Raw genomic sequence first — 21,865 nt, 5'->3', positions numbered from 1 at the left:
CAACTTTGCAGTGTCTGGTTGTATAATCTTTAATCCCTATACATAGAATTTCCCTCTGTAACATTGCACATTGTCATCATCATCAGTTGTGGACAGAACAGACACATGGGGCATTTTGGTCAGGTCACAAGGAAATGAATAAAAAAAGAATCCATAAATAATAGAAAAGTCGTCTTCACACGATCACATGTAAACTTCTACATATTGAATACAACAATGCAACAGGACAGTTCAACCATCGTGTCTGTACAGATAGAGATTCACAGGTTTCCACATATTTCACATACTTTATGGTTACTGCACGTTTGCCCAACATTATGTAAAAGGTCACAGACGTATCCTCAGTCCTCTGAGTCTTTAAAGGTTCCCAGTGTGAGGACGCTCCCACCAAACCTGGGTCAAATAAAGGTTGGATTTACACCGAACTCTGTGATTGAAGTTCTAAAGTACTTTGATTTCCTGCAGCGAGTGCAGGGACGGACCCTGGAGGACTACTTGTCCCAGGTGTCGGTGCCTTTCTACACCCTGCTCAGCTTCAATAGGTTCCTTTCCTCTCATATTCGAGATGATGCTGGCGGACACTATTCATGTTATGAAGCCAACACACTGCACACTTTTACTGCTGAGAAAATGAAATCAGTTGACGTTAAATACGCTGGTAAACAACAACGTGAGGGCGTCTGCGTTTCTCACCTTTTGATCAAGCTCGTCTTTGTGCTGCTCTCCGTCGAGTCCATGTACGTAACAGTGCAGATAAAACACTGGTTCTGGTTTTAGAGCGACATGCATAGATTCTTTTTCCAAACAGTATCTGTGACGGAAGCTTATATGTTGGGGTGACACTTTAGACTCATATCTTCCCAGTGTGGGGGATATTTAGCTCCACCTGTTATCAACTAGCGCTGCTCCATGTGGATCAGGTGTGTTCAGCCAATCAGAAGCTAGAATATACCAGGTCACTGGTCCTCACTCAACCAGGTACGGTAGTAAAATGCTGAAATGTTTGACTATTCATCCAAAAAGCTTTTATACTGATGAAACTTGTTTACAAATCTCAGGTCCATCCTCTGGTTTCACCGGTGTGGCTGTGGTTCAGGAGGTAGAGCGGTTGTCCATCAGTCGTGGGATCGGTGTGGTTTGATTCCCGGCTCGTTTGGTCAAGTTAGGTGAGCTCTGCCATCAGTATGTGAGAATGAGTAGAAATAAAGTGCAGACTTAGAACTGGCAAAGCTTTTTGAATGAGTAGCAAACATTTCAAGGTTAGTTGCCAGGACTCCACTTCCAGCTGATGCAGGAACAGTTGGAGGCCAAGCAGGCAGAGTGTGGCGTGATTATAGGACGACGCTACAGCAAATTTGTGATGGTGACCTATAAAAATAAAATTTGACCTGAAAGATTTCTGCACCTTGTTTGTACCTGGCACCTGAACTTCTTGGTAGCATATATTAGTGTTGATATTTAGCCGCACTGTTGTGTACATGGTCTGACTTAGTCAAACGCTGCACGCAGTGAACAGAGCCCTGGTCACAGATGCACACGTTCACATGCGTCCTCATCCACAGCAAACCCCCACACAGACACGCGGCGTCCACGTGGCTCCTACACCCAGGAGTCGGGGGAGCCGGTGAACTTGTCCGACCTGTTGGAAGGCCTCCGTGTGGTGGAGTAGAAGTCCACGTAGTTGGTGTTGGCTTTGAATCGCAGTGACTGGGTGGCGTAGCGGTCGGGAGAGGACGGCGTCAGCTGGACAGGCTCGTCCTCGTACCGCTCCTCTCCGTAGTCTTGTGGGGACGACAGGTACATTCTGTAGTTGTTGTAGTTCTTCCTGTTGGGCTCATCGTAGAATGGCTCTGGGTGCTGGAAGACAATACTGATTCATTACTTTCTGTTTACATTAGTATGTATTTTCTCTTCTGGTTGAGTCTTCTTACCTGAGACCTTCTCAAATCCTCTCCTGACTGAGAAGAATAGGTCCCAATGAAATACGGGGTTTTCTTCTCAGACCCTGAGGCAGAAAATACACATGCGACTCGAGCTCCTGGAGCATAAGTTAAACCTACTAACAAGCACGAACCTGTGTACGGCTGTTTGTGTAAACTGTTGTCTCCATAATACGTGTCGAGTTGCATAGATGACTGTGCCCTCTGATAGTTTGAACTGTGTCTTCTTATCCCGAGCATCGCCGGGGACGACGTGGCACTACCACCTGGGGGAACAGCCTCGTGAGCTTCTGATGCAGCACGGCAGCCGGTCGAGCTCAGCGGCAGGCGCTCACCTGATTGGATGACGGGGGACATCTGCAGGGGGCTGGTGGGGAGGGTGGGCTGAGAACGGTAGCGGTCTCGCTCCAGGGTGGAGATGGGAGTGACGAAGTGGGTGTAGTTCCATCCATCCTGCGTGTTGTTCACAGCAAGTTAACATGTGAGACAGTGCCAAACCCGCGTTAACCAGGGTTGTCTGCTGTTCCTCACCTGTTTATACAGAGTCCTCAGCTCCCTGTACTGCCACAGTGTGTTCAACACCTGAGCTGCTGCCTTCACCACCTTCATGGAGTAGCTGTAACCAAACCATTATACTTTCATCACAGTAACAAGAGATGCAGTTGTTGAAACCTGGTTTCCAGAGCGTCCTGCGGTCCTCCTACCCTTTCCCTCGTCCTTTGCTGATGTCCACCAGCTTCTCGATGCCGCCGCTGTCGGCTAAGGCTTTGGCGTTCTCCATGTTGTGGCTGGTGACCTCGTGCAGAGTGCAACAGACGGACGCTACGGTGTCGTCTGACAGCACGGTGGGACTGCCGCCGGGCAGCCGGTTCACCAGGTCCCGCATGGCGTACTTTCCTGCAGGAGGAGACAAACCTCAGAGTGACGGCTGTAGTTCCACGTCTGCGTCCTCTATGTAGATCCTATTTTGTGGGTTACATTTTTTCGTGTCCATTGTACAATCTGGCACTGAATTTATTTAATCTTAGGGAAATGCTGAGATTCAAACACCATAAGATTTTATCTTTTTTTTAGATTCTATTTTCAATTTACAATAGATCAACTTTCATCTCAGTCACTAAACCAGAATCCAAATGTAAATCCTACAAATTCCTTTGGCAAAAGAAACCCCCAGCAGAACCAGTCTCGGGGCGAGCAGACATCTTCCTCGTCTGGTTGGGGTAAAGGGACTGAGAGGAGAACAGGTTGCAGTCTATTTCTGTCCATGTTATTGTACTGTCATCACAAATGTCAATATCTAAGTGCTCCACAATCAGTGATTCTCTGCTGTTTTGTGATGAGAAGCTTAAGATTATGAGCTGAGTAGAGAGTTATTGAGATGTTGAGGTGATGATTCTATTGCTACAAGGTTTCTCTTTCCCTCAGTACAAATGGTGTCCACAGGGTGTCAGTGTGCTGTCAAACTTTAGTCTAGTTGCAGTGAACAGACTGGTGAATAACTGTGGCCTCATAAAAAAGTGTGACTTGTTCCTGGTGTCTTTCACAGCAGATTTTGTGTGAGTTCAGACCTATCAGCTCCTTGTTGCGCCCGTCCAGAGCCATGTTGCGGAGGGCCGTGGCCACAGAGCAGACGACCCGGTCGTTGTCCATCCTCAGCAGCTCCACCAGGATGGGCAGACCTTTCTCTTTACGCACAGCTGCTCGGATGTAGGCCGAGAACTGGACACAGGCGCAGCTTGATCGCACAACATTTCAGAAGCAGCTTTTGCAGCTTAAAGACATACTCTCACCTTCCAGTTCCCAGCAGAGAGGTTCTGCAGGGACCCAGCAGCTCCCTCCAGCGTGGCAGGGTTGGAGCTTTCAGCCAGGAGGTTGAGGTATGGCTTCACCGCCATCGGGTGCCACAGCAGCTCTGCTCCCCTCAAAGACTGGGAGATGCCTGGGATGGGGCTGACACCGTCCCACTGCACGGAACACACCAGCCACAAAAAAGAGCCTGACACAGTTAGCCTCCCTGTGCAGGTAAATCTCCTGACTGACCAAGCGACTACACTAACATGGCTTAAAAGACAGTCCAGCTTGATCTTCACTGATTGTCTAATAAACAAGATTGAGATGTGGTCCTGCAGCCGGTAGCATCAAACAGTCCTGAATTCGACTAAATGCTGGTACGGTACCTTGTCATCCGGCCAGCCTCCACGCTTCCGGCCCCGCCTCCTCTTGCCCCAGCACAGGTAGTCCAGCTCCTTGACTGGGGAGGAGAAGCCCAGCAGCGTGTCCAGCTCCTGGTTGCCGAGGAGGCGAGAGGACGGCATCTCCACCTCCAACCGGTACGACAGGTTCCTCAGAGTGCAGACGCTGTTCTCTACGATCTGAGGCAGAACAGCAAGTGTTGTTCAGACGCCAAGTGGATTATAGTTGTTGTAGAAGCAGAAGAGAAAGAGTGTCATGATTAATTTGTCATTTTTTATATAAGATAAAGCCTTAATTTTCGTATTTAATCTCAGTACATCAGGGTTCATCCTCTGGGAGACATCAACATCAGCAGATGTCTTGTGATCTGTTCAGTCCACAAGGTAAATTGCGGTAAACTGAATGGTGGTTGTTGTTTTACCGCATCAGGGTTGTGTTAAGGTTGAACGTGTGATACAAGAATGACAGTGCGTGTGTTTGTGTTGCAGCACCTTGCTGTCGTAGTCGGAGGTGTTGACACAGGCTTTGAGGATGTGAAGCAGCGAGTCAACGAGACCTTCACAGCAACGCAGCTGACTCCTCGCCTCCTCCCCGGCTGAGCTCAGATTCCTTACACACACACACACGCACACACGCACACACAGTATTTCAAAGTTGAGGTGCAGTGCGTGAATTCCCCCACAGGGTGGGGGAATTCCAAACCTGCCTGGATACAGTAAAGGGAGAAGCTGATCCTCCAATAGGAACCTTCAGCTGCTGCTAACGGGGAGCTGACATGAGAAGACTGCACAACGGCACTGAACTCCCACAATGCATTTCTGTACCATCAGTCTACAGGCTCGGTCCGTATGAATGCACAAAAACGCGGGAGGCGTCTGCATAGAAAGACAAACTCTCTTAGATCAGACAGATCATCACCAGCTTAAAGGTTCAACCAATCAGCTGATTTCATTAAAATTTATTTGCTTTGAAAGTAAAGACTCGTTTAAATGTTTAGACCTACTTTGTGTTTCACACCTGGACTCACTAAACGACGATGGCACCTCTCATCTCAGGCAGACTTTAACTGGGGCGTTTCTGCTCAGCAGGTGGAACGTGGTTTAGAGCTGTTCTCAGCCAATCAAGTCCAGTTTCAAAGCACAGTCATCAAACATCCTCAGCAGATGCTGCGTCCAAGCTCCATTTGGCAGCTGAGTCACCGCTACCTGGTGGCGTCTGCTCAGTAAAATTAAACCAAGTCTCACAAAAAGTCTAATAACAGTCCCCTCAATCATGACCATGAATTCATACTGACATTTAAGACACAGACAGGGCGGTGAGCTCAGCTGCATATCATCTCCATTACAGAGGTGCTTACTGGTGGATTTTACTACTGTGATTATGTGCGGCGGCTTTACAGTTATTAAGATGAAAAGCAGTGAGAAAAACAGCAACACAGACGAGCGATAAATCCAAACGTCATCGTTGCATTTCAAAAAGAGAATCCGTATGATGAGCTGACAGCTCGTCCCGTAGCTCAGCAGGTTGGGGAGGTGAGGAGCTCTGTCAGAGCGTTCCTATTAAGACGTATGCGAGTTTGGGACAGTTCTGACCACGACGAGACGCTCAACGTGTGATTCATGTAATAAATGTGTGATATACAGTCATGGCGGCTGCGATCCATGACCAAGGTCCGGTCTGTGTCTCACCTCAGACAGCCGGTGGTGTTCCGCAGCAGGAGCGACGACTGAAACTTGACCTTGTGCTCCTCTCGGTGCGACACGCTGCTCCAGCCCGAGTGTGGAATGACCACGGTGTTGGTGAGCGTGCTCAGAGCGTCACGGATGATGGTCATCTTCACTGCGTCACACGAGGACAGGTTCCACAGGACGCCTGGAGGGCAGGGGTCCGGTAAATGCCATGCCATCAGTTCTGAGTAACTCTTTAGAGTTGCACAACTGGAGCTTGATGGCTGTTTGACTAGATTTGAACCAGCAGACTCACCAACTGCTGGAAAGAGTCCAGCATTTGGTTCATTCCTGTAATTCAATTCAATTCAATTCAATTCAATTCAATTCAATTCAATTCAATTCAATTCAATTCAATTCAATTCAATTCAATTCAATTCAATTCAATTCAATTCCTTTCCTTTCCTTTCCTTTCCTTTCCTTTCCTTTCCTTTCCTTTCCTTTCCTTTCCTTTCCTTTCCTTTCCTTTCAACTTACTGCCTTCCTCCTTCAAGACCAAATTCATTTAAGCAGAAACTGGAAACTTCCAATTTCAGTTCTTGGACAAAGTGAAATCTGATGAGTATTTGAAGAGTGAAACGCCTGATTACATCTAATCATCATCTAACAACCGCTCTAACCTGGACTTAGGCCTGTCTTTCATTTCAATTTTTGTCTTTAACATCTGTTTAGTAATGAATTTAGTAATAAATGAATGTAGCTTTGATTTTAATGCATTAAACACTAAAATTTTGAATGAAACAAAGGGGAAAACTTTCAGAACAACTACACATTAAACACTGATCTTTTAAAAAATACACTTGTGTCATCAGTTTGAAACACAAAGTGTGTTACATGCACGTAATCCTGCTTTTACCAGAGGATGAATTTCAGCCTTTCCTAACTGAAATTCAGACCTGAGCCTAAACCCCCCCCCCCCCCCCCCCGGTATGAGCAGCCTCATACCTCCTGGTACCAACCAGCATGTGCTGAGGCTGGGAGCTGTCAGCAGCATCCTGTTTCCAAAGCACATTATCTGAGCATCTGTCCCGAGGACTGTGCACGGATCCGTTCTGTCAACACGGACTGTTTAAGCCGCTGCCGCTCTCACCTCCCACAGAACAGCCGATGCACAGATTAATACACAGCCAGCCAGCCAGACAGCCCGTCAGCCCGATGCTCAGCCAGCGAGCCGGCGGCTGGCCAGGCGGCCGGCGGGCCTCGCTAGCAGCTCACACCCACACGCTGCACAGAGCAGTAGTGCTCACGCTTCACATTTACAGCTTCATTTTTTGCTGTGGTTTCAGCCGACTCTTACAGGAACAAAACAGGGCTCTCCATCTGACCCGCTGGTTTTCTGCTGAGTCAGACAGTTTTTGGAATCCTGAACATTTGTGCGGGATTTCTAACAAACTATTCTGAATGAAAGTGAGTACAATCAGTGTTCTGCTTCGCTTCTAGACTAAACCTGTGGACGTACCAGTGACCAGCTCGCGGACTTCGTTGTCGGTGGTTTTCCTGAGGAGGCGCAGCAGAGCGGGAACGCCGCCGCAGTTCCTCAGCGCCACCTTGTTGTTGTCGGTCGCCTTGCCGTACACCAGGTTCCTCAGGGCTCCGCAGGCGCTTTTCTGCACCTCAGCCACCTTGTGATCCAGCAGGTCCACCAGGTGCTGGATCCCGCCCAGGTGACACACCTGAAACAAGATTCCAATGAAATCTATGTGATTTGAGGATCTCAAACATGAAATGTTCATAGTAAAAGGAATTTCTGCTTTTCAACCACCTGCAATCAGTTAAAATCGGCTGCTTTGGGCCAAGACAAAGAGCTGCAGTGTCTTTCTATGCAGAAAGAATTTATTCTTTACAAATTCGAAGCGGAGTGATTGTTGAGTTGGGGTTTGTTTAGAATTCTGTCAAATCTAAATATACAATCATATTAAACATGTGATTTTCCTGTTCTTTGGTTGTTGACTTTCAATTTTTAAGTCAAAGGAGTAAAAAATAAATTCATTTTAATACCTATTTGAAAGTAAAAGCCTGCAGTAATAACCCGCAGCAATGACTTTGCAGTCAAATATTTGGAAATAAAACCTGGAAGGAGTCGCTGTGGTGCGTTCACATACAGTACGCGCCCTGCTCGTCTCTGATCCCGTCTTCAAACCGTCACACAAAACGTTTGGTTGTGGCTAAATGAGCAGGCGTGAGTCCAGCCCTGCTCCGGAGGCTAATTGAAAGCACATCACCAAGCGAACCCAACGCCGCTAGCCGCACCTCGCCGAGTCATTTAACGCACGCGCGGCAGAGCGCAGCGTGAGCGCACTGCGCTTCAGTGTGACGGAGCGAAGGCGCCGTTGGCACCAGCGCTGCTTCACGTTTCGCTGGAGCAGATGGCGCCTTGGCTCAGGGTTTGGCAGCTCTGAGCTCCACAGTCACGTTAGATTTCAAACCCTGTAATCTGAGAGTAGGCCGAGAACACAATGCAGACATACAGTAGGAGGTCATGCACAGAAGCAGCCTCGAGTCGCTCCACCTCACCTCCACCTTCACCCGGTTGTCTCCGTAGCACAGGTGCTGCAGGTAGGCGGCGGCGTTGGCCTGGACAGACGGGAAGTGGTGCTGCAGCATGTGGATGACCTCCGGCAGCTCGGGGTCACGCCAGGCGAACTCTCTGAGGGAAAGCGCATGCGCATCAGTGGGAGGCCACTGGTTTAACGGTGCGTCCGGCTGACGGGGTGCGAGATACCTGGGGTCCTTATGGATGCTCTCAATGGACGGGGTGCGCGTAGCGACCCGGTCCACCAGGCCCGAGTGTCGGTGGGAGAAGACAGGCTCACCAGAGACCCTGTAGGAGTCCACGTAGAGACCTGCAGAGCTGAGCCCGTAGCTGCTGCTTCTTTGGTACGGCAGCGTGCCGCAATGGCTTGTGGTCCTGGGGAGCGTCTCCATACCTGAAACCGGACAAAACGGGTTCCTGCAGCTTACAAAGACAACCAAACCACATCTAAGGTCACGTAACAATGGGAAGCAACACGTTGTGTGAGGGCTTTAACAGCCAGTTAAACCGCAGACGTCTCACACGCTGAACGGGTTTAATCAGGCGCATCTTTACATCCTCCACCATCAAACTTTCAGCTTTAAATCACTCTGCAAAAGCTTCAATTAAAGCGCAGCACGGCACATGAAAGGCCTGCGCCTAATTACGATCTGACCTCAGGGAGCGATAATAACAACACTTCCTGCGCTTTTAAACCAGTTCCACCACAGATTTTAGATAAAGGATCTTTGGCGCTGATGTGAACAGAGGCTCCTGAGGCGACGCTGCCGTCAAAGATCAGATTGTTTGAGCAATTTTATACAATAAAAGTCCGAAATCCGCACTTTCATTAAAATTGTTGTGAAATGTGTCCATCCGCATCGGTAATAATTATATGGGTTTCATCAATTAGTGCCTTTGTTTCAGACTAAAAGGACTCTAGTGACAGTTGGAGAATACTTTTTAAAGTGGTAAATGCTCCACTACTTAATGCTACTCAACTAAAGCCCAAGCGGCAGCAGGAGGACCTGTGACGCTACATGCTAACAGCTAACACCTGCAGTACCTGTGCTGGAGGTGTTGAAGCCCTGGGGCTCGTGCGTGGGGCTGTGGAACAGGGGGCTGTGGAAGGCGCGCTCATCGAACACTGGCGTCATGTGACAGTCTGGAGACAGCGCCGCCCTCAGCTCTGGGTCCAGCGGGCCCACGTGGCTGGCGTAGGAACTGTGGAGCCCTGCAGCGAGAAAGGAAAACGCTTGGAACGGCTCCGCGACTGGTGAAGCAGACGGAGCGGACGGCGCTTCTCTCCAGTCGAAGGGCCGCTCGTCACAGCTGTTGTCGTGCTCTTAAGAGGACACGGGGACTGTGGTCATCGGGAATCTGCCGCAGGCGCCATCGTCGAGTCAAAGAGGCCGAGCGGAGGGTTTCTCCCTCCACCATCACTGAGCAGATCAGTTCAAAGAGCACTCCAATTATAAAGAGGCCTGGGGGCGCGAGGGGGGCCCCGTCAGCAGCAGAGGCACAGTTTGCACTCGGAGCTGAGGACCAGGAGCCGTTTGCTCCTGCAGCTCGCTGCTTGGTTTGCACCGAGGTCTCTTATCACCAAGATCGTTCCTTCAGCACAAAAACAAAACTGTGTCTTCACCTTTAACCTTCATCATTAACATTAGAAGATACAGTAACTATTGATTTTAACTTAGAGCAGCTATTTATGTATATTAATTTGAAATTAACAATCTTAGCGTCAATGTTTAACCATTTCAACTTTGTTCATTATGTTTACTTAAACTGCAATTAAAGACATGATTCCATATATAATATGTATAATGTATATGCTTTGATTTAATCTACCCTTTACTGTAATATAATCTCTATCTTCTGGAATCACTCACTAACAATCGTATTAACTGTCACTGTCTTCTTTATGCTGATTCGACTCAAACTTTGATGCTTGGTGCAGAAACCTCGCAGCTTCCAGACGTACGTCACGTCTACTGCACGTCACAGTGCCACAGATCATTAACAGCATTAACAGCCTAATCGCGTACAGTATATCCATCTCTTGCTTGACTCCCTCTTGTAATCTGGGATTATGCTGGATCCACAGGATAACTGGGAACAAACAGTTTAGGCAAAACATTAGGCCACTTAGCAGCACTGCAGGATGAAAAGCATCAGCTGGAGAGTGGAAGGGAGTTTATTCAGTTGTCTGACTTTGCCTCCTGCATGTACAGGTCGCTGACATCACACATGGACGTGTCATGGGAAGAAACGATAACAGCTACACTGGACCCCTGTGATTGTGGCGTAATAAAGGATTCCTGTGGCGTCGGCTGATAATCGCACGCTGATGCTCTGCAGGGCTTTGTGGTAGGAACACCACTATATGGGTCAGTGGAAGCGGCTTAGTGAAGCGACGCAGGGCAGGATGAGGATAAATCTATGTCGCTGCAGCATCAGCAGCGCTTCCGCCACACTAAATCCTCCATGAGCTACGCAGCAGCCTGCAAAAACCAGACGCTCCAACGCCACCACGGCCGTGATGACAAATGATTAGATCCATTTAAAAGCTGCAGCATGCACGCTTCCCTATGGGCTCACTTCCTGTGCGTACAGTAGGTCAAGGAGCAGACTGGCAGCAGCCACAAGAGTCACAGCTGTCTCAAGCAGCCGGCCCTTGTGAAAGTCATCATGCCTTTGTTAGTGAGACATGGTTCCCTGTGTGAAACCAGAACCACAGGCTGCAGTGATGCTTCACAGACAAGATGGAAATTAGATCTGCCTTAAAAGCATTCACCTGGTGGAGACCCCCCCCCCACACACACACACACACACACTCCATGTTCATACTGGCTGCATCAAATGAAATGATATCAAACCCAGCCGCATCATCTGCCGGTGCTGAAGATAATTCCTCTAAACCCTCCATAAAATGAGCTCCCGGAGCCGCAGCTCCAGATAAAATCACCTGCCGCGCTCGCAGTTTGCCTTGAAGTTGTTTTGTTCAACACGCAGCTTCGTTTAATGATTCTCGCTGCTTCACAGCGAAGCGAGACACTGCGAGTTCCTGCTCAGTGTAAGTGTTGCATGCACCAATATTAAATCTGCTCTGTCAACTCTCCCCAGACACAGCGAAGGTTATGAAATCAACAAGGAGCTGTGTCCAGTCTGTGGCTGCTTCCACTGACAAGCAGCGTGTTTGAGGAACACTTTACAAATATTCACAGCATTTCCTGTTCGTGAGCTGGTTGCTCAGTCCTCATGGGACAAACTGTCTATTCTAACATAATATGATGGACACTTTGTGCATCTTTCATGCCTTAGTGTACAACAATATCAAACTATGTACACTATATACTATACACTCCAATAACTGATCGATTGGGAATTATTTACCATTTGATCCTAGCTTAAATTACAATTTCGTATAAATGTTGACATTAAATGAGTGTTTACTATCATGTCAACAGGGAATTTCCAGAGCTGTGGAGTCTGTGGAGTGGGTTCAAACGTGAGTCGCCTGGAGCATGTTGCTCACAGAGAGTGAGCCCGGGAGCCTTCACTTTGATTACTGATGATCACTAAATGTAAACTTGTAAACTGTAAAATGTAAACTTCATAAATGCATGGCATGGTGGTAAATGTAAGTCTTGTTTGCCTATTTAATGCCAGAACTGCCCGCGTATGTCTGTAAGAGCAGTGATCAGAGCCGTGACACTGACCTATGAGGCTGTCGGGCCGGGGCAGGACGCTCCTCTGGTACAGCCCGTACGGGTCGGCTCCGTAGGCCAGCGGCTGGCTCTGCCTGGGCAGCGTGGAGCCGTAGTGCTGAGGCACCGCCGTCATTCCCGCGCGTAGCGGGGACCCCATCAAGGCCCTTCCCTCCACCAGAGAGAGCGTGGAGCCCAGGCGGCCGCCTCCTCCCATCCCGCCGCCCCCCCCGTTGCCCAGGGCCTGTGTGGCGTCGGCCGGAGAGGTCGGCGAGGGGCAGGACGGCGGCATGGTGGTGCCGGGGAAGACGGCGGCCAGAGGCTTGGGCTCCGAGAGGATGGGGGAGTCGTAGGTGCTGCCTTGGGATGTCCGCAGGGAGATACGGGAGGGGGAGACGGTGCCGGCGGTGCCGCAGCCGGGAGACTGGCTCCTGGAGGGGAGGGAGGTCATCCTCCGCAACACCCGGCTGGACGCCTGGGAGGAGGACGGGAGAGTTACAGCTGCTGGAGTTTAACATTGGTTAAAGTACAACGTGGGGCTTTAACATTGTGTTTTCCGCTCCTGGCATCCTGGTACAGAAAGGTTGAATATATTATTCAGAGCACTCAACAATTTCTCCTTGTTTCTGAATAAAAGGCCAGGAAAATAAACACTGCACTGATTTACTTGCAAATTAGCCCTAATGTGACACTTTGAGGCAAAATGCTTTATCACCACGATGAACGGCATCGTTAGCTTTTTAAATTGTCCAGGTAACGGAACGAGAGTCGGAATAAATGTCCGCACTCATTAATCTCAAGCCGAAGCTCTGTGCGTAATAAACAGCCTTCTGGGAGGATTTGAGGGAATATTCCATATTCATGGTGACAAACATTTCCTTTCTGTGCGTAAAACGTCCCTCAATTACAGACTGAGCCGCCTGGATGCCAATCTGGGCGGCCTTAATCCGTAGGAAGCCTCAGACGGGAAGTAGGAGCGGAGACATGTGCTGTGAGCCAGCGAGGCTGCAGGGTGTGGATCCTTGTTGGCTCACTGCTCCTGCTTCCACAGTCATGCAAAGAGGATCAAATTCTACGCCCCAATAAATGAGCCAACAATAAACAATTCAAAGGTTATGAGGCCACAGCAACAATACAGGAGTTCTATGTTCGTTGTAAATCCAAATGATGGGAAACATGTCTAGGCCAGACCTGCCCAGAAGCTTGGCCCTCGGCCCTCGGGCTCCTTGATAGCGTGGCCCGGGGCTCTGACCTCACGACGTTCTGGTTGCTGTAATAACTGACGCTGCTGTCCTGGTACCCGCTGTCTGAGTATGACGTCATCTGGACCGAGTGACCTCCTGAGCCTGAGAGGAGCGAGACGGAGAGGGTGAGGAAACAAATAGGTCCGACCTCGCATTTGCCGCCATCACAACCACTGACATCATCACTTAAAGCACATGAACGCATGCCTGTCTATGCATCAGGCTGGAACAGGCTGCAGATACTGGGCAGCTCTCTGGCCTATATTTGCCTGACGTGTAGGATGTGGAGGAGGAAGCATGTGGCTGATATTTTTACACAATAAGACCACTTTGACTTAAGCCAATGCTGTCTTTAAGCTCTGATGTCATTTCAAAGTTGTTAAAGAAGTAATATGGAGAAATGTCCAGAAATGTAAAGAAGCTAAGCAGGAAACCCATGAATTTACCACATGTGAAGCGGGAAACATCTATCACTGTGACCTTTAACTTGTTGCTGTGGTGAGCGTGTGACCAAGCGAGCGGCCTGTTTTCAGGTTCCAGCAGGAGTTAAAGGCGCTGGAAGCGGCACAGACAGCGCTAGGACGTTTTTTAGCGTGTTAGCGACGGATGCTGCATAAATTGACGCGTACCTTCGTTAGAATGAACACACTCACCGCTGCCAGGAATAGATCCCCACCGTGGATTAATCCCCTGCTGAAAATAGACTACAACAAATGCACTAGCTCCTCTGGCTTGAATAATGTTTAATAAAACTGCAGCTCCACGGCTTCAGGCCCTGAACGCGCAGCTATCTGTGATTAAAAAGGTGCAGGACACGCAGGTTGATCACGCACAATGTTTGCTATTACTCCAATCAGTTTTATTTTGACGGATGGATTGATGAATGGTGAATACGTAGTCAGTTCAGAGCCGCTGCCAACTTCACGAGGCTTCACACATTTAACAGACCCTCACTGTCATGCAGGGAGACGCAGTCCGGCTCCGGCAGGTACAGCCCCTCCTCCGCCGCGCGATGCCGCCCCGGCGCCTCCATGGACGCACCCTGCGACTCTCCGCCTGCCAAAGCAGCTGTCATGCGTTACTACACACATCAAGGGTTCATGTGTCGGTGTAGATACAGTAGAAGTGCGCTGTGAACGAATCTGAACTGAAAACTACTGCATTTAGGAGTAATGCAGGACCTTAATCTGCAATAGGACGTTACATTTTATTACAGTGGTGGTGTGTTATTGTTATTGTGAGGAATGGATCAGGAAGCAGAAGAGAGCGATCTGTGACAAAATAGTAAACAGATGCAACTCAAAACCAATATACTGTCATCAGTTTTTTCTTGACTGGTTACGGCTGCATTTTGGTCCGTTTTAGGCCTTTAGAGGCTTAAAAGGTTCCTCCATCTGGAAAAAGGGTAGTTGTCACAGATTCAAAAGTGTGAAAGAACAAAACTAAAACTCAACTTAGCTGATTTAATAGGATCGTTTGTTTACAGCAGGAGATGTTTCCAAACAGGTCCACAAAAGAACACAATGAATAAACATGAAAAGCTTAGAAGCAAAACCACATAGAACCGTACCTGCAGTTCTCCATGCAAACGACTTCTCAGATGAGCTTCGGCAGACGAGAAGGAAAGAAAATGGAGGCGAGGAGGAAGCAGAGAGACAAGTCCATCAAACAGAGTTCAGTCATTCTATGGGACCAGGACACCAACCGATGCAAAAACCTCAGGAGAACCGGGCTTCAAGTGGCTCATTGACGAAAAAAACGGTTCAGGCAACTTACAAGCAGGAACACAAGCTAAGACAAAGCTACTGTACGCAGCCAGATATAATCCATGAAACAAATGAATGACTTGGTTTGAGTCCTTCGTATAACACAGAATCACTGAAGCAGGAAGCCACCGTACCAGGTATTAGGCCAACATTTACACTGTACAGTCATTCTTTGTTTAGGTCAGAAGCAACTTGGCATAGTTTCAGTCCTCGGCAGCTTTTATGCAAGTTTCTTATAATAAACCTCATTATTTAAATTCAGCAGGACACATCTGGATGCCTGCAATGGTAATGTAAATACTTAGTCTACATACTCTACGTGGTTCACACCAGTCTAGCAAGTACTGTGCTGTATAATTGTACTTTATACTTACAAGTAAACTGATTTGGCTTTGAGAAGAAATATGAATATATTAATTAATATGTAATTAAATAGTAACAACTCGAATCACACCTTCAGCATTTTTTCATAACACAAGCAGTGACTGAAAGCTTTCAACACTCCTTCACGGGCTCAAGTGAAGTAAGTGACTGACAGGAGGCCTACAGTTAAGAGGAACTCATGGAGCCAGCAGATGTGTGCAGATGTTTGCAGACGTCCACCCCTGTGATGGATGGGGGCGGGGCCTACCTGCTGCTGTCTGCTGCCGGGGACTCTGCCTCCAGCATGCACCGCTCCAGCTGGCTGGCCACGATCTGCCGCTCCTCCTCCAGCTCCCGAGTCAGCCGCTCAAACTGGAGCTCCTGCAGGAAGACGTTCACAGCCGCGATTATAGCCACATCCAGCATGACGCCACGATTTAAGCCTCCTTTTTAGGACCTATTTGATGCCAGTTAGAATTAAATGTAAAACCCATTTTGTATTCTTTCTGCATGACTTGACTGATTTCTCACAGACTGTGAGCTCACTTAGAGACGGCAGCAGATTTTTTTTTAAGCCTGTTAAAGTGGATTCCGGATCTGAAATGCTGGAACTGTGTGGACGTTAGAATTACCTTCAAATAATGTAATTACACACGTTTTTAAATGTAAAGAACACAGAACTGAACAAAAATGATTTCAATAGTTTATACAGCACAACTATAACATCTTCTCATTGTTTGGATAATCTCACATTGTTTGTTATAAACCAGGTAACATTCTATGCTACTACATTTGCAGAAGTGAGTCTATGAAACCAGGAAAACTGGATGTCTCGGTGGACGTGGACGTTCCCAGTGAGAACAACCCAAACGTGAAACGTTAAAATAATCTGTTTACTTCATGAAACCCCTCAAGAGGTGGCAGGGTTCCAGTGCCTTGCTCAAGGGTGTGAAAGTGGAGCAGATGTTTGCGGCTGTGGCTGAGTGGCGGTCGTCTCGGTTGGATTCTCTTACGTAACACAAAGGGTCCCAGCTGCTCCATGAATCTTCTAGGAACCACAGCTGGCGTCATCGGCAGAGAATTAGCTGTCTGCGAATAACGTCTAAATATAAAACATGCAGCCGCCCAGGAATCCTTCATGTGAAGGGATTGAGCAAATGTCCTCAGTCAGAGAGACGTGATAGATGAATAAATGTTGACTGATTAGTTCAGACTAAACACAAGTTACAGTCCTATGGTGACGTTCACATCTGTAGTTGAATGATGATCATATAAAACTGAGATGTTTTAAAAAAAGCCATGAATAAAATATTCTCCCATTGAAGCATGGTCCAAACCCAGTCACAGCGGTCAACTGGTGCCCACAGTGAGACGTCCCCACAGGGAGCCGTCCTCCATGTTTGACTGAAGGGCAGTAGAAGCAGTCGAGATGTAACAAATGCAGCGTAGGATTTTTTTAAACTCGATAGATAAATATTGATAAAATGTTAACTACACTACGCACCAGACCGGGTTTACACAGTCCACGCTGTTTATTTTTACTGAACATGAACGTGTATTTATTATGTATAAACACGGTGAAGTAAAGCAGAATTATTTATGATGTATTAAAGTGAGTGATGTTCAGTATCTGGTACCAGACGCTACTTGGTGCTTTTAGGGTGTACCATGTAAAATTAAACATCTAAATAATGTAAAATAGAAACAGAAATATCTGCAGCTTAGAAGTCACACAGACACATTAAACTATCTCCTTTTGTCCAATATGTCCTAACTGGATGCTTAGAAATGCAAAACTAGAGCTACTGTACAGACGTACAGTAAAGCTGAAATGAAATGATGCTTTAATTATTTATGTACAGGACAGAATAATATAAAGGGCCTGTAAAAGGTCATGTTGACCATTAAAGTGACCAGATGATTAAAATCAGCATTAACAGTAGACACAACTTTGCTTCAGATTGTACAAGCATCAACCATCCTGACTGAACCTAAGTAATTCTAACATGATCTGGTTCTACTGCACAGAGAGATGTGAGTAATGTTTAATGTTCCTGTTAAACGTGTCCCACTGGTCCAGTAGGATGAACGTCCTTCATGTCATAATCCCGTCAAACTACAAAAGACAAATAAATCGGTTTATGTCTCTTTAAAGCTGTTGTCTATTTGGGTCAATCTGACCACGTGTCTGAAAACGCTTTAAAACCACACGATGTGAGGTTCTCTCCGTTATCGCTTCATCAAACTTTGAGGATTCCCAGGAGACGTGGGTCCACGCTGCTCATTCTGCAGCTTTAATAAGTGTTGGTTTTCTGCAGTAATTATTGGAGGCGTGTTTGCGTGTGTGCGGGGCTCATATGGCTCCGAGGCAGCGGCGGCTTTGAACTGCTGCAAAATGTTGACTTAACCGTGCTACGGCACAGAAGGAGCCACTTCTTCTATGGTTCCTAAATTGTTTCGACGTTTAATCTAATCTAAATAAATCTTTGTGTTTGCACTTGAAGCATCTTGAAGCGAGTTAAAGGTGAGGAAATCTGCTGAGCCAGTAGGAAACTGAGACGACGCCCGCTGCCATGTTGGATCCTGTCCGCGTGCTGCGTCTCCTCACAGCACACGGGCCTCCTCCTTCCAGCCTCGGGGACAGAGCGGCCGCCGGTGCCGGGCGGCGCCTCGCAGCGACCGCGGCTTATGTCCTCGCTCCTGCCTCGCCGCGTCTGATCACAGCCCGGCCGTCGGGTCGATCCGGTCTGCATCTGTGAAACCCGTGAAATGTTCGGCCTAGTTCTGCTGCTGCGTGAGCTGCGTCGCCATTTTAAAGCAAGAATTGACCCTGGTTAAGGACTTTCAGGCATATTTGTGCCATTGTAAATAAAGCATCAAAGGAAAAGCAGATCTGCTCCAACATCCAGCGTGGCCTCAACACACCAGAACACTGTGCATCCTGTTGTTTGCCATCGCTGCCTGCCTACACATGTGACCCACAGATGGATTAAAGCACTCGGATGCCCAGACGCCCACCGCTGATGAAGAGCAACAGGTGGTTCTCTGAGGGCTGTCAAGAGTCATTCAGCAAGAAAGTGGAGGTCAGTAAGTAGAGGAGGCAGGTGGAGGGAAAGCGAGTCTGCTGAGAAGCTAAATGCAACTAACATCACAGACGGGATCGGGGGAGAAGTCAGTTTCCTCCTGCTCGGCTTCACAGCACTAACCACGACTCGCGACCTCAGGCCCAATGTCAACAGCAGCGGCTCCGCGTCTGGGACCGGCGTGTGTCGGACAGAGCTGGCTTCAGACCCTGCAGCTCACGTGAAGAGGAGGGGGCTGTGATGGTGACGGCCTATCGGAGCACGGCGAGCGCGGACACGGCCCAGCTGCTGTTGTCGTATCGACTTTTTCAACCTCTGTCCTGGGAGAAGGTTTTGCTGAGCATGCAGCAGCGCCGAGCGGCACGTTCTGGCGCTCTCAACCCGACAGGGTCCAAAAGAGGAAGAACTCATATGGGGTAAATATAGAATTTGAGGAACGACTAAGTGGAGACACACAGTCCTGAGCGTCTGCAGCTACAAATGTCTCATCTTTTCTTTTGAAGCAACTTCTGTTCACGCTGCCTCTAATCAATCACGGGCGACTAAATGAAGTGTGCGCGTGCGTTTTCCGAGCCGCCACGTCTGCAGCTCCAGCATTTGCCTGCTCGTGTCTATCGCTCCCCTACTTTTAATGGGCTAAATGAGAGCAAAGTGGGAAAGCGCGAGGGCCCGAGCACAATGGAAGGCAGTAACGGATACGCTCCATTTAGCGCGTCTAATTTGACATTTCTGCGGAGGAACCGCGGGCGATGGATTGGACGCCTCAGCAGCACGCTGCCTGTGTTCAGCGCAGAAAAGGTATTTGATTAAAAGCTGTGGCTGCGGCGTTTGGGACGAGGCGCGCGTTCAAACGCCAGAGTGCCACGCTGCCTGATGCTTGGTGGTGCTTTGTGAAGCACCAGGGCCTCTTACCAATATGCGCCATATGGATAGAGAAGCGGTTCTGTGGGCACTCGCTTACGTCTGTGTCTGAATCATCACCAGTGACACATCAGATCGTTCGACTCAGACCACTGACTTACTTACGACACGTGATCTGATCTAATGTTCCCACAGGAACAAGGGCTCCTGTTACGTAAAACAACAGCTGTACAGTGCAACATGCAGTCGAACCAGCAGCATCTGCATCCTGCGGAGACAACGATGTCCTCGTTCTGGACAGAGAGGACCAGAGGTGTGAGGAGATGCTCTCCCACCAGAGGACGTGGTGCATTTCATGCATATCAACTATGTAATGCAACTGTTCCTCAGTCGCTGGGAGCGGAGCGACACCGCTGCCCCTGCTGAGCTCCAACCCAAGCAGAGCACAAGCGGAGCATGAAAGTGAACACAAAGCCCGACTGCACATCAGGCGACGTTTAACAGCGGCCTGCTGCCCACAGCTCGCCTGGTAACGCCAAAGAATATGCAGATTCAACGTGTGACGTCTTTTCTTGGACATCAAGCGTCTTCCGGTAACATTAATAGCAGCGTGAATCAGGCCCACTAATCATCCACCAGGGGACTGAGCTGAGAGCGTGGCCACTGTCCAGGAGTAATTAAGAGCAGTGGAACAGATATGCATCAATACTAATGAAGTAAAAAGCAATTTCAAAAATAAAAGTGAGGGAGACGGAGGCTGAGCACATTCCCCCATTAGCGACACTGATAGTTCCTGTGAGGAACTGTCCACACAGCTCCGGATATTTTAGTTATTGTATTTCTTAATCAAAGCTGCCACGTCCATGAGATGAGCGCAGATCCGTTGGAATCGTTTATCACAAAACTGTTTCGTGACCATTTTGGCTGCTGTGGAAAACGTCAGTCAAAGAGTGGATTCGAGCTTTTGTGCTGATTCTAGAAGCTCAGCCCGGAGGTGACAGGTAGTAAAGAGCGTTAACGGACCCAGTGGCTCCATGATGCACAAAGGAAGGCAAAGCCACAGCAAACAAACATGATGTGGCCTTCAGGGACACGGGGTCGTCCGTGCGTCTGCAGGCTCCTACCTGCTCTTTGACAGAAGCCAGGAGGTTTGTGGTGGTGGGTGCCGCCGCCGTGTCCAGTGGGAGGCTGTGACCGCTCGGCCCCTCTCTGACCACCACGGGCCCCTCCCCCTCCTCCTCCATCACCCCCGCTTCCCCGCTGTAGTCCAGAGCCGGCTGCTGGCTGCGAGGCGCCCTCTCTCACCCTGCAGAAGGACTACAAGACGTTCAGGATGTGGACAATGAACTGAAAATCCTGGTCACGGCCCCCGAGGACCTGAGTGTATTAAAGTGTGACTTCATGGACCATACTGGGTTTTACCTGCTGTAATAATCATCCAGAGAACTACTTTACCTTCAGCCTCTATAATATCCAAGCAGGGACACGTCTATCTACCTTTTAACGGTATTTTTCCAACATTATTGTGTTTCCCCTCATTGATATTTGAATCTATTATCACACTGTGCAGCAGGGACTCAACCCGTCACTCGTTCGTCACAAATGCATGCATTACTTTCACACTGACCATGCATTGCGTTTGCAGGTGCATGCAGGCTGCACAGGCAGGATTTCACGTCACGCTGCGCCTCTCCGTGATGAGCCTACATTAAACGTTGCGGGCAGCTCTTTCATCAAACGTGCACCAGCCACTGATCACTCCACCGCCGTCCGTCAGCCAAGGACGAGGTCACACTGACTCACTGGACCTGGGAGCAAACGGAGGCTTCCTCCTCGCTACCGCGCCTCAGCTGCCCTGCGTGCCTTCCCTCCCTCCCTCCCTCCCTCCCCCCCGCCAGCCTGGCAAGCGGCGGCGGCTGTCAGTGAGACTCACCGGCCAGATGTTGCTGTTAGAAGCAGGCCACAGCTGCCTCGATCCGTCCCTGTTACGCATCCATCCTCCTCCTGCAGGCGACCGTGGCTGCTCCTACATTTCCCACGCTCCGACGCGTCAAATAAACAAAACAAACAGCAAAACAGCCGCGTGCACGTACGCGTCCTGCTCGTGTAAGACTGTGTATTTCCCTCTTTTTCATCCAGTGGGGGCTTTCGGTGCACGCGTCTTCCCTGGCGTCCGCGCGGCACCCAGCCAGCCACTTACCAACCCGCCCATCCACTATTACCCATCAACGGCGTGACGTCACCATGCGGCTATCGATTATTTTCCGATACGAGGATCGATCAACCGATTGCATAGAGCAAAGAGGGTTACGTGCGTGCAGCAACGGAGGGAGAGATGCGGAGCGACAGCGAACAGGCGGCTTTAGAGGCGAGATACAGCCTGGAGAGAGAGAGAGAGAGAGAGAGAGAGAGAGAGAGAGAGAGAGAGAGAGCGGCCAGCACTGATGCAGCCCATACTGCTTTATA

The 21,865-nt window shown here is 48.9% G+C and overlaps 1 protein-coding gene across 1 annotated transcript; it reads right to left on the bottom strand.

The window, feature by feature from the left end:
* Nucleotides 1–13: 13 nt before the first annotated feature.
* On the bottom strand, nt 14–21,789 carry LOC114845656 (plakophilin-4-like). Its single transcript, XM_029133927.2, has 22 exons — nt 21,333–21,789; nt 20,524–20,716; nt 15,724–15,836; nt 14,897–14,931; nt 14,275–14,382; nt 13,274–13,428; nt 12,095–12,557; nt 9,439–9,606; nt 8,583–8,787; nt 8,375–8,507; nt 7,320–7,533; nt 5,822–6,005; nt 4,625–4,742; nt 4,118–4,312; nt 3,731–3,904; nt 3,509–3,659; nt 2,645–2,837; nt 2,472–2,556; nt 2,276–2,393; nt 2,075–2,206; nt 1,932–2,005; nt 14–1,857 (listed from the first exon to the last, which is right to left on the bottom strand). Exons 2-22 carry the CDS (start codon nt 20,641–20,643, stop codon nt 1,600–1,602), a joined length of 3,396 nt encoding a protein of 1,131 aa, XP_028989760.1. The 5' UTR covers nt 20,644–20,716; nt 21,333–21,789; the 3' UTR covers nt 14–1,599.
* Nucleotides 21,790–21,865: the final 76 nt, after the last annotated feature.

The sequence above is a fragment of the Betta splendens genome, chromosome 2, assembly GCF_900634795.4.
Source record: "Betta splendens chromosome 2, fBetSpl5.4, whole genome shotgun sequence".
Classification (NCBI taxonomy): Eukaryota; Metazoa; Chordata; class Actinopteri; order Anabantiformes; family Osphronemidae; genus Betta; species Betta splendens.
Note: the sequence above shows the minus strand (reverse complement) of the source record. Positions and strands in the feature narration are given on the sequence as shown.